The sequence below is a fragment of the Rhinopithecus bieti genome, unplaced genomic scaffold, assembly GCF_001698545.2.
Source record: "Rhinopithecus bieti isolate Rb0 unplaced genomic scaffold, ASM169854v2 scaffold_20098, whole genome shotgun sequence".
NCBI lineage: Eukaryota > Metazoa > Chordata > Mammalia > Primates > Cercopithecidae > Rhinopithecus > Rhinopithecus bieti.
In genome coordinates this window covers 3113582-3126272 of record NW_016810571.1, presented here as the reverse complement: position 1 = coordinate 3126272, position 12691 = coordinate 3113582, and the positions used below count along the sequence as shown (strand labels likewise).

The following is a 12691-nucleotide window of genomic DNA, read 5'->3' as shown; positions in this document are numbered from 1 at the left end:
AACCCAATTCAAGGAAGCTAAGAACATTGAAAAAAGGTTAAGAGAAATTGTTAACTAGAATAACCAGTTTAGAGAACATAAATGGCCTGAAGGAGCTGAAAACCATAGCATGAGAACTTTGTGAAGCATACACAATTATCAATAGCCTAATTGATCAAGCAGAAGAAAAGATATAAGAGATTGAAGATCAACTTAATGAAATAAAGCATGAAGACAAGATTAGCGGAAAAAGAATGAAAAGCAATGAACAAAGTCTCCAAGAAATATGGGACTATATGAAAAGAACAAATCTACGTTTGACTGGTGTACCTGAAAGTGATGGGGAGAATGGAACAAGTTGGAAAACACTCTTCAGGATATGATCCAGGAGAGCTTCCCCAACCTAGCAAGACAGGCCCACATTCAAATTCAGGAAATACAGAGAACACCACTAAGATACTCCTCGAGAAGAGCAACTCCAAGACACATAATTGTCAGATTCACCAAGGTTGAAATGAAGGAAAAAATGTTAAGGGCAGCCAGAGAGAAAGGTCGGGTTGCCCACAAAGGGAAGCCCATCAGACTAACAGTGGATCTCTCTGCAGAAACCCTACAAGCCAAAAGACAGTGGGGGCCAATATTCAACATTCTTAAAGAGAAGAATTTTCGACCCAGAATTTCATATCCAGCCAAAATAAGCTTCATAAGTGAAGGAGAAATAAAATCCTTTATAGACAAGCAAATGCTGAGAGATGTGGTCACTGCCAGGCCTGCCCTACAAGAGCTCCTGAAGGAAGTACTAAACATGGGAAAGAACAACCGGTACCAGCAACTGCAAAAACATACCAAATAGTAAAGACCATCAACACTATGAAGAAACTGCATCAACTAACGGGCAAAATAACCAGCTAGCATCGTAATGACAGGATCAAATTCACACATAACGATATTAACCTTAAAAGTAGTTCTCGCAGCTGGCGGGAAGCAAGCGCCACTTCGAAAGCCGGAGGCTCAAGTGACCCCTCTTACCACTGTCATGGCAGTCCCAGGTTGCAACAAGGACAGTGTCAGAGCAGGCTGTAAAAAATGTGGCTACCCTGGTCACCTGACTTTTGAATGCCGCAATTTTCTCCGAGTAGACCCTAAAAGGGACATAGTTTTGGATGTCAGCAGTACAAGTAGTGAAGACAGCGATGAAGAGAATGAAGAACTGAATAAATTGCAGGCATTACAGGAAAAAAGAATAAATGAAGAAGAGGAAAAGAAAAAAGAAAAAAGAAAAGAAAAAGTCAAATTGAAAAAAAAAAGGAAAAGGTCTTACTCATCCAGTTCCACTGAAGAGGACACTTCAAAACAAAAGAAACAAAAATATCAGAAGAAAGAAAAGAAAAAAGAAAAAAAGAGCAAATCAAAAAAAGGGAAACATCACATAAAGGAAAAAAAGAAGAGAAAAAAGGAAAAGCAGTCTTCTACCCCTAATAGTTCTGAATTCTTCAGAAAGTAACTGAGACTTTGGCTTAAGCCATTACATTTAAATATTTATTTTTAAAACGTGTTTGCCCTTCCTTGGAATTTGCTATATATTGTGCTTTGCAATAAATCACAGCCTTTTCCCTATAGACATTTTTCGTATGTGGGACCATTATCCCTCTGGCAATATATTTTTAATGTGCTATGACTGCAAAGTAATAAATCAGTCTTGTTACTTGATAAAAAAAAAAAAAAAGTAAATGGGATAAATGCCCCAATTAGAAGACACAGACTGGCAAACTGGATAAAGAGTCAAGACCCATTGGTGCGCTGTATTCAGGAGACCCATCTCACGCGCAAAGACAGACATAGGCTTGAAATAAAGAGATGGAGGAATATTTACCAAGCAAACGGAAAGCAAAAAAAAAAAAAAAAAAAAAAAGCAGGAGTTGCAATCGTAGCCTCTGATAAAACAAGGCCATTATGTAATGGTAAAGAGATCAACGCAACAAGAGCTAACTATCCTAAGTATGTATGTGCCCAACACAGGAGCACCCAGATTCACAAAGCAAGTTCTTCAGAGACCTGCAAAGAGACTTGGACTCCCTCACAATAATAATGGGAGACCTCAACACCCCTCTGTCAGTATTACACAGATAAACGAGACAGAAAATTAACAAGGATATTCAGGACTTGAACTCAGCTCTGGACCAAGCAGACTTAATAGACATCTACAGAACTCTCCACTCCAAATCAACAGAATATACGTTCTTCTTAGCACCACATGGCACTTATTCTAAAATTGACCACGTAATTGGAAGTAAAACACTCCTCAGCAAATGCAAAAGAGCAGAAATCATAACAAATAGTCTCTCAGACCACAGTGGAATCAAATTAGAATTTAGGATTAAGAAACTCACTCAAGAGATCAAGACCATCCTGGCTAACACAATAAAACCCCATCTCTACTAAAAAATGTACAAAAAAAATTAGCCAGGCGTGGTGGCAGGCACTGGTAGTCCCAGCTACTCAGAAGGCTGAGGCAGGAGAATGGAGTGAACCTGAGAGGCGGAGCTTGCAGTGAGCTGAGATGGTGCCACTGCACTCCAGCCTGGGCGACAGAGTGAGACTCTGTCTCAAAAACAAAAAAAAGAAAAAAAAAAAAAAGAAAATCATTCAAAACCACATAACTACATGGAAACTGAACAACCTGCTCCTGAATGACTACTGGGTAAATAACAAAATGAAGGCATAAATAAATAAGTTATTTGAAACCGAGAACAAATACACAACATTCCAGAATCTCTGGGACACAGCTAAAGTATTTAGAGGGAAATTTATAGCACTAACTGCCCACAAAAGAAAGCAGGAAAGATCTAAAATTGACACCCTAACATCACTATTAAAAGAACTAGAGAAGCAAGAGCAAACAAATTCAGAGGATAGCAGAAGACAAGAAATAACTAATATCAGAGTAGAATTGAAGGAGATAGAAACACGAAAAACCATTCAAAAAATCAATGAATCAAGGAGTATTGTTATTTTTTATTTTTTAATTTTTTTGTGAAACAGAGTCTCACTCTGTTACCCAGGCTGGAGTGCAGTGGCGTGATTTCGGCTCACTGCAAGCTGCACCTCCCGGGTTCATGCCATTCTCTTGCCTCAGCCTCCCGAGCAGCTGGGACTACAGGCACCCATCACCATGCCCAGCAAATTTTTGTATTTTTAGTAGAGACGAGGTTTCACCGTGTTGGCCAGGATGGTCTTGATCTCCTGACTTTGTGGTCTGACCACCTTGGCCTCCCAAAGTGCTGGGATTACAGGTGTGAGCCACTGCGCCCAGCCCAGGAGCTGGTTTTTTGAAAAGATCAATGAAATAGATAGAATGCTAGCCAGACCAATAAGGAAGAAAAGAGAGAAGAATCAAATATATGCAATAAAAAATGATAAAGGGAATATCACCACTGATTCCACAGAAATACAAACTATCATCAGAGAATACTATAAACACCTTAATGCAAATAAACTAGAAAATCTAGAAGAAAGGGGTCAATTCCTGGACACATACACTCTCCCAAGTCTAAACCAGGAAGATGTTGAATCCCTGAAGAGACCAATAACAAGTTCTGAAATTGAGGTGGTAATTAACAGCCTACCAATCAAAAAAAAGCCCAGGACCAGTCAGATTCACAGCCAAATTCTACTAGAGGTACAAAGAGGAGCTGATACCATTCCTTCTGAAACTATTTGAAATGGTAGAAGAAGAGGGAATCCTCCCTAAGTTATTTTATGAGGCCAGCATCATCCTGATACCAAAACCTGGCAGAGACACAACAAAAAAGAAAATTTCAGGCCAATATCCCTGATGAACAGTGATGCGAAAATCTTCAATAAAATACTGGCAAACTGAATCCAGCAGCACATCAAAAACTTATCCACCATGATCAAGTTGGCTTCATCCCTGGGATGCAAGGCTGGTTCAACATATGCAAATCAATAAATGTAATCCATCACATAAACAGAACCAATGACATAAACCACATGATTATCTCAATAGATGCAGAAAAGGCCTTCGACAAAATTCAACAACCTTTCGTGCTGAAAACTCTCAATAAACTAGGTATTGATGGGATGTATCTCAAAATAACAAGAGCTATTTATGACAAACTCACTGCCAATATCATACTGAATGGGCAAAAACTGGAAGCATTCCCTTTGAAAACTGGCACAAGACAGGGATGCCCTCTCTCACCACTCCTATTCAATATAGTGTTGGAAGTTCTGGCCAGGGCAATCAGGCAAAAGGAAGAAATAAAGCATATTCAGATAGGAAGAGAGGGCATCAAATTGTTACTGTTTGCAGATGACATGATTGTATATTTAGAAAACCCCATCATCTCAGCCCCAAATCTCCTTAAGCTGATAAGCAACTTCAGCACAGTCTCAGGATACAAAATCAATGTGCAAAAATCACAAGCATTCCTATACACCAATAATAGACAAGCAGAGAGCCAAATCATGAGTGAACTCCCATTCACAATTGCTACAAAGAGAATTAAATACCTAGGAATAAAACGTACAAGGGATGTGAAGGACCTCTTCAAGGAGAACTACAAACTTCTGCTCAAGGAAATAAGAGGGGACACAAACAAATGGAAAAACATTCCATGCTCATGGATAGGAAGAATCAATGTCGTGAAAATGGTCATAGTGCCCAAAGTAATTTATAGATTTAATGTTATTCCCATCAAGCTACCATCGACTTTCTTCACAGAATTAGAAAAAACTATTTTAAATTTCATGTGGAACCAAAAAAGAGCATGAATAGCCAAGATAATCCTAAGCAAAAAGAACAAAGCTGGAGGCATCACGCTACCTGACTTCAAACTATACTACAAGGCTACAGTAACAAACAGCATAGTATTGGTACCAAAACAGATATATAGACCAATGAAACAGAACAGAGGCCTCAGAAATAACGCCACACATCTACAACCATCTGATCTTTGACAAACCTGACAAAAACAAGCAATGGGGAAAGGATTCCCTATTTAATAAATGGTGCTGGGAAAACTGGCTAGCCATATGCAGAAAACTGAAACTGGACCCCTTCCTTACACCTTATATAAAAATTAACTCAAGCTGGATTAAAGACTTAAATGTAAGACCTAAAACCCTAAAAACCCTAGAGGAAAACCTAGGCACTACCATTCAGAGCATAGTCATGGGCAAAGACTTCATGACTAAAACACCAAAAGCAATGGCAACAAAAGCCAAAATTGACAAATGGGGTCTAATTAAAATAAAGAGCTTCTGCACAGTGAAAGAAACTATCATCAGAGTGAACAGGCAACCTAGAGAATGGGAAAAAAATTTTTGCAGTCTATCCATCTGACAAAGGGCTAATATCCAGAACCTACAAAGAACTTAAACAAATTTACAAGAAAAAAACAAACAACCCCATCAAAAAGCGGGCAAAAGATATGAACAGACACTTCTCCAAAGAAGACATTCATGTGGCCAAAAAAACATGTGAAAAAGCTCATCATCACTGGTCATTAGAGAAATCCAAATCAAAACTACAACGAGATACCATCTCACACCAGTTAGAATGGTGATCATTAAAAAGTCAGGAAACAACAGATGCTGGAGAGGATGCGGAGAAATAGGAATGCTTTTACACTGTTGGTGGGAGTGTAAATTAGTTCAGCCATTGTGGAAGACTGGCGATTCCTCAAGGATCTAGAACCAGAAATACCATTTGGCCCAGCAATCCCATTACTGGGTATATACCCAAAGGATTATAAATCATTCTACTATAAAGATACATGCACATGTATGTTTATTGCAGCACTGTTCACAATAGCAAATACTTGGAACCAACCCAAATGCCCATCAATGATAGACTGGATAAAGAAAATGTGGCACATATACACAATGGAATACTATACAGCCATAAAAAGGATGAGTTCATGCCCTTTACAAGGACATAGATGAGGCTAGAAACCATCATTCTCAGCAAACTAACACAAGAGCAGAAAACTAAACATCACATGTTCTCACCAATAAGTGGAACTTGAACAATGAGAACACACGGACACAGGGAGGGGAACATCACACACTGGGGCCCATTGTGGGGTGGGGGACTAGGAGAGGGATAGCATTAGGAGAAATACCTAATGTAGATGACAGGTTGATGAGTGCAGCAAACTACCTTGGCACATGTATACCTATGTAACAAACCTGCAAGTTCTGCACATTTATCCCAGAACTTAAAGAATAATAAAAAAAGAAACGTGAATATACCAAAAGCCAATGAATTGCACACTATAAATGGGTCTATTTTATGGTATGAGAACTATAGCTCAATAAAGATGTTAAAAAAGAAGGCAGGGCGTGGTGGCTCAAGCCTGTAATCCCAGCACTTTGGGAGGCCGAGGCGGGCAGATCACGAGGTCAGGAGATCAAGACCATCCTGGCTAACATGGTGAAACCCCGTCTCTAGTAAAAATACAAAAAAAATTAGCCAGGCGTGGTGGTGGGCGCCTGTAGTCCCAGCTACTCAGGAGGCTGAGGCAGGAGAATGGCGTGAATCTGGGAGGCGGAGCTTGCAGTGAGCCGAGATCGCACCACTGCACTACAGCCTGGGTGACAGAGCAAGACTCCGTCTCAAAAAAAAAGAAAAAAAAAAGAAAAAAAAAAAAAAAAAAAAAGAAAAGAGACCGCTGTTTGCTCCAGCTGTTGCCAATTATCTGATTAAGTCTGTTCTTTGCGTTTAAAAAGTAATACACCTTTTATTCTTGTGGTTTTGGTTATTTCATTTTTTTTTTTTTAAGGGATGACATTCTTATTCCTTCTGAGCAAGATAAAGCAAAACAGGATATTGGAGACGAACATATTTCTTCACTAACACAATCCTGAGTTTTCCCAGGGGATTGTTTTGATGACATTTGTTTTCCATCCTTGGGCACTTCTGAGAAATATTTCAGTCTCAGGAGTTTACAGAAACTGAGTTTTGATTAGAAACTGCCCTCTTAGCAGCTGCTTTCTGCTCTGCTTTCGGACTTTAGGGAGTGTGTTTTTTACCGAATGGCAAATGCCTCGAGGAAAATAGCCGCCCAGAGTATCCGGCTTGCTCCTTTGCCTTTCTCTTCTTTCCAGAGTCATGTACCCTTCACGCCCTTCATGCCTTAGCAGACCACAACTCCAATTTTGTCTCCCTAACTCTTTTGGGTGCTGAAAACTCTGCTTGGTTTTTCTGCCCTTAGCATTTTCTTTCAGGACTTTTCAACCTCTTGGTCTGTTGTTTATTAATTGGCAAATTCCTTAAGGGGAAGTTGAGGAAAGAGTGTTGGGCTACCTTCAGTGGGTTTCCTTCTCTCTAACCTGCTAGTCCCTCAAGTCTTGGTGCCTTTGGAATCTCTCAGTGCTTTTAAGTAGATTTTGTTTTGTTTTTGGTATTTTACCCAGATTTTCTAGTAGTTCTCAGCCAGAATTTATCTGCTGTAAGCTATTGTACAAGAAGGCCCTTCCATTTTAAAACAAAATTCAGTTTTATTTTGAAAGAGTTAGGTTAAACGTATAAATTAATTGGGGGAAAATTGATATCTTCCCAAGCAGGTGTATTTTATGAATAACTCTATTCAGTTCTTTGTTTATACTTTACTAAAGTTTTTGTTTTCCTTACAAAGATGCATATATATCAGTGAGTTTCATTAATAAATATGTTAATTATATATTAACTTTATTTCTAGGCATTTACATACCTTGTGGCTTTCATGAATTGATTTTATTCCACTATATCTTCTTGTTGATTCTTGTGGGCATGTTGGAAACCAACTGAGTTTTCTTTCTTTTTTTTTTGAGATGGAGTCTCACTCTGTCACCCAGGCTGGAGCTCTGTGGCCTGATCGCCACTCACTGCAACCTCTGCCTCCTGGGTTCAAGCAGTTCTCCTGCCTCAGCCTCCTGAGTTAGCTGGGATTGCAGGTGCCCACCAACACGCTCAGCTAATTTTTGTATTTTTAGTAGAGATAGGGTTTCACCGTGTTGGCCAGGCTGGTCTCGAACTCTTGACCTCATATGATCCACCAGCCTTAGCCTCCCAAAGTGCTGGGATTACAGGCATGAGTCACCGTGACTGGCCACCAGTTGAATTTTCTAAACCAGTTTTATACTTGGTTCCCTTGCTGAACTGTGTTTTTTCCTTTCCCTAATATTTTTCCAATTAATTATTTAAGCTTTTCACATGTTAGTAAATAATCACTGCATGAACAAAAACAGAAAAAAAGATATAATACGCCTCTTCTGCCTTTCCTAAAAGTTCTTAATTTTCTTTATTGCCTTACTGATCACCTAGAACTTCCAAAACATGCCAAATAATAGATGTGATAATGAACATCATTTTCTTTCTTTTTTCCTGAATTTAATGGCAATGCTAGTGCTAACGTTTCTCGAGTCTCAATAGGGAATTTAACCCATAATTTACATTAAATGTTAACATCTTTTCAGATTTTATCAGGAAGACTGTTTTATTTTTCTGCCTTTAAGCAATTATTATGGTGAATCCTATTAATGGTTTTTAAAATATTGAATGGTTTGTTAATGAAATACAGGCCCCTTCCTATTGGTGCATCATTCTTTTAATACATTGATTTTTTTTTTTGCTAGCATTTTATTATGGCTTTTTTTGGTGTTCATAAATGAGACTGATTTTTAAATTTGTATGTGTGCTATCTTTCATGGGTTTTAATTTTAGGGTTACATAGCCCTAAAAGCGCTGCGGTTATAGGCGTGAGCCACTGCACCCCGCTACATGCCTTTACTTTTAACATCCCCTCTTTGGGCATGAATTATGTATCCTTTACCATGATCTCTTTTTCAGTGTTTTGGAGGACATATATCTTTTTTTTTATGTTATTGCATTTTTAAAATGCCGTTGAACCCGTATTTATTTAATTTTCAGACTTCTATGAAATAGAAAAGTGTCATAAACTTTTCCTGTCTTCTCACCTCTTTTCCCTTTATTCACCATTTCTCGGGTTTTAAGGGTGTCACATGACACAAGTACACATTTGTATGTGTGATTAAGGGACTTAAGTAACATAGGTCTTACTGGTTTTCTTGACAATTTCATAGAACTCAGCAGTGGAAACATCTTGGCTCTCGGATAATTATCCTATCGACTAAAGGATGACAATTTGATACTTTTCTCAAACTTTTGTCCCACGATATGTGTCCTACTTAAGCATTTGAACTCCTAATGTATTTTGATAATTTAGATTTTTTTAGGAAGTGGTACATTTTATTCAGATTTTCTATTTGGTTTTCATGAAGTTATATGCGCTTTTCTGACAGTTCTTCTAAAGCTCCTGTACCAATGTTCTTGTTTGTGATTTTGCACGTTTGTGTTTTCTCTTTTTCTTGGTTAGTCTTGGTAGTGGTTTTCTCTCTTAATTTATTAAAAAGTATCGCGTTTATCAATTTCATGTATTTCTTTGCAATTCATTAGCACTTTTATTTTTCTTGCTTTTCCCTTCCTTCTTTGAATATTCAGTTTATTATTCTTTGCCAAATCTTCCTTTGATCTCTAATAATTTCTTGCTTCATTAGTATTGATACTATGATAGTTATGCATAAGGAATTTTTATGGTTATAGCCCTGTATGAATTATCCCGGTCTGAATTGAGAATATAACATGGCCCTATTTGTCCTAATCAACGTCTATTGCTCTGGATTTTACTTTGTGTGAATATTACATTGCCATCCCATTTCTTTTTGTTTACATTTCTGCCATATCCTTTTGTGCATGCCTTTACTTCTTTTTTATTTTTTATTTTATTTTATTTTGAGATGGGGTCTTGCTTTGTCGCCACACTGGAGTGCAGTGACAAGATCTCAGCTCACTGCAACCTCCCTCTCCTGGGTTTAAGCAATTCTGCCTCAGCCTCACCAGTAACTGGGACCAGAGGCATGCACCACCGCGCCCAGCTAATTTTTTGTATTTTAGTAGAGATGGGGTTTCACCGTGTTAACCAGGATGGTCTCGATCTCCTGACCTCGTGATCTGCTTGCCTCGGCCTCACAAAGCGCTGCGATTACAGGCGTGAGCCACTGCACCCCGCCGTATGCCTTTACTTTTAACATCCCCTCTTTGGGCATGAATTGTGTATCCTTTACTATGATCTCTTTTTCAGTGTTTTGGAGGACATATATCTAGGTTTTTTTTATGTTATTGCATTTTTTAATTGCCGTTAAACCCATATCTATTTAATTTTCAGGCTTCTATGAAATAGAAAAGTGTCATAAACTTTTCCTGTCTTCTCACCTCTTTTCCCTTTATTCACCATTTCTCAGATTTTATTTAGATGAATTGGGTTTTTGGCTGAGCATGGTGGCTCAAGCCTGTAATCCCAGTGGTTTGGGAAACTGAGGCGTGAAGATCACTTGAAGTTAGGAGCTCAAGACCAGCCTGGGCCACATTGCAAACTGCCATTTCTACAAAAATAAAAAAAGTTAGCCCGGCATAGTGGTGTGTGCCTGTAAACCCAGCAATTTGTGAAGATGAAATGGAAGGATCCCTTGAACCCAGGAGTTTGAGGTTGTAGTGAGCTAGAGTCGTGCCACTGCACTCTAGCCTGGGTGACAGAACAAGAGCCTGTCTCAAAAAAGAAAAAGAAAAAAAAAGGTGAACTAGGTTCTTAAAATTCATATTACTGCATTTGGGAAGAAAAGGTAATATATTTTCCTCATTCATCACAAGGTTTGTGGCTGACACTCCTATAACAAAGACAGACTAACAAGAGAAAAGCAAAAAAATTTATTTTACCAAAGTTTTACATGACACAGGAGCCTTCAGAAATGAAGACCCAAAGACCCAGGAAAAACTGTATTTTTATGCTTAGGTTTGGTGAAGAATGGATAGATAGCATATGATTGGACAAAAAGCGGATGTGACCTAGTGGTGATAAACTTCGGGGAACTTAGTGAAGCCTGTTTGTTCAGATGCTTTCTTGGCCTCTCTATGTAACATTCCTTCCCTGCAGATATAGGGCAGGGCATCTGTCACTTAAGGGTCTTCAGGAGAGAAGGTCAGAGAGACTTCTCCACTTCTGTGGTTTTCTCAATTTTCTTCAGCTTAAAATATTCAGTATGACAAGATGCCACATTTAGGGATAGTATTTCCTGTATCCTATCACATACATATACTTGGAAATAGGTTGTATCATTAACAATCACTTGGCTGGGCACAGTGGCTCACACCTGTAATCCCAGCACTTTGGGAGGCTGAGGCAGGCGGATCACAGGGTTGGGAGATCAAGACCACGGTGAAACCCTGTCTCTACTAAAAATACAAAAAATTAGCTGGGCGTGGTGACGGGCACCTGTAGTCCCATCTATTCAGGAGGCTGAGGCAGGAGAATAGCGTGAACCCGGGAGGCGGAGCTGCAGTGAGCCGAGATTGCACCACTGCACTCCAGCCTGGGCCACAGAGCAAGACTCCATCTCAAAATAAATAAATAAATAAATAAATAAATAAATAAATAAATACATACATACATAAATAAAATAAACAAAACAAAACAATCACTTTTGTAGTTTTGTATCTGTCTCGGCAAATATTTTTACTATCACTGTTCTCATGGCTTTCAGAACTGGTCCAGTATTTTATGTCATATCATCTTCATTCTTTAATCCTTAAGTGGGCTTCATTTTTTAGTTTGTTGGAGGACATCTTCAGCTAATTAGTCAAGAAAATATGGATGTAATATTTTTGAAATCTGTGAATAACTGAAAATGTCCTTCTGTTAACGGAATACCTGAATTGATTGGAAATAAAATGCTTAGTTCACACATTTTCTCCACAAAATGCTAGAAGACATATTACTTCTTGGTGTTCAGTGTGGCATCTCAGGAGCTTAAAGCAACAATATTTTGTTCTTTTTGGTTACCTTATTTTTTCACATGTTGCTTATAGAACTTGATATATATCTTTAATAAATATTCGTGTCATGAACAAATGAATGAGAAAATGTTTTTGGCTGGGTGTGGTGGCTCACGCCTGTTATCCCAACACTTTGGGAGGTCGAGATGGGAGGGTAGTTTGAGGCCAGGCATTTGAGATCAGCCTTTGCAACATAGCAAGACCCCGTCTCTATTCTTAAGAGTAAAAAATGTTTTTTAACGCATATATCAGTGTGTTACAATACTGAATATAAAAACTTGTTGCCAATCAGTAAAAAATAATGCAAATACTGGTAGAGAAATGGATGAATGTAACCAGGCGATTTGCAAATGAAGAATTATAAAAGGTACCAAACATGAATTGAAAATTGCAAATTAAAACAAGATTCTTTGTCTATTAAACAGGAAAAGAAACATTAGTATATGATCATAAATTGATACATCCTCTCTGGGGAAATATTTGTGAATATATATCAAAATTAATGGCTCATACCTGTAATCCCAGCACTTTGGGAGGCTGAGGCGGGCAGGTCACTTGAGGTCAGGAGTTCAAGACCAGCCTGGCCAACATGGTGAAACCCCATCTCTACTAAAATACAAAAATTAGCCAGGTGTGGTGGTGGGCACCTGTAATCCCAGTTACTCGGGAGGCTGAGGCAGGAGAATCCTGGAACTCGGAGGCAGAGGTTGCAGTGAGCCAAGATTGTGCCACTGCACACCAACCTGGACCACAGAGTGAGACTCCATCTCAAAAAAAAAAAAAAAAAAAAAAAAAAAA

At 38.6% G+C, this 12691-nt stretch overlaps 1 protein-coding gene across 1 annotated transcript; it reads left to right on the top strand.

The window, feature by feature from the left end:
• The first annotated feature begins 947 nt into the window (after positions 1 to 947).
• On the top strand, positions 948 to 1593 carry LOC108542373 (protein SREK1IP1). Its single transcript, XM_017892358.1, has one exon. It carries the CDS (start codon positions 1016 to 1018, stop codon positions 1481 to 1483), a length of 468 nt encoding a protein of 155 aa, XP_017747847.1. The 5' UTR covers positions 948 to 1015; the 3' UTR covers positions 1484 to 1593.
• The last annotated feature ends 11098 nt before the right edge of the window (positions 1594 to 12691 follow it).

What these genes read in the sequence shown, in the direction of transcription:
- LOC108542373 (XM_017892358.1), top strand. Translation starts at nt 1,016, where the DNA reads ATGGCAGTCCCAGGTTGCAACAAGGACAGTGTCAGAGCAGGCTGTAAA.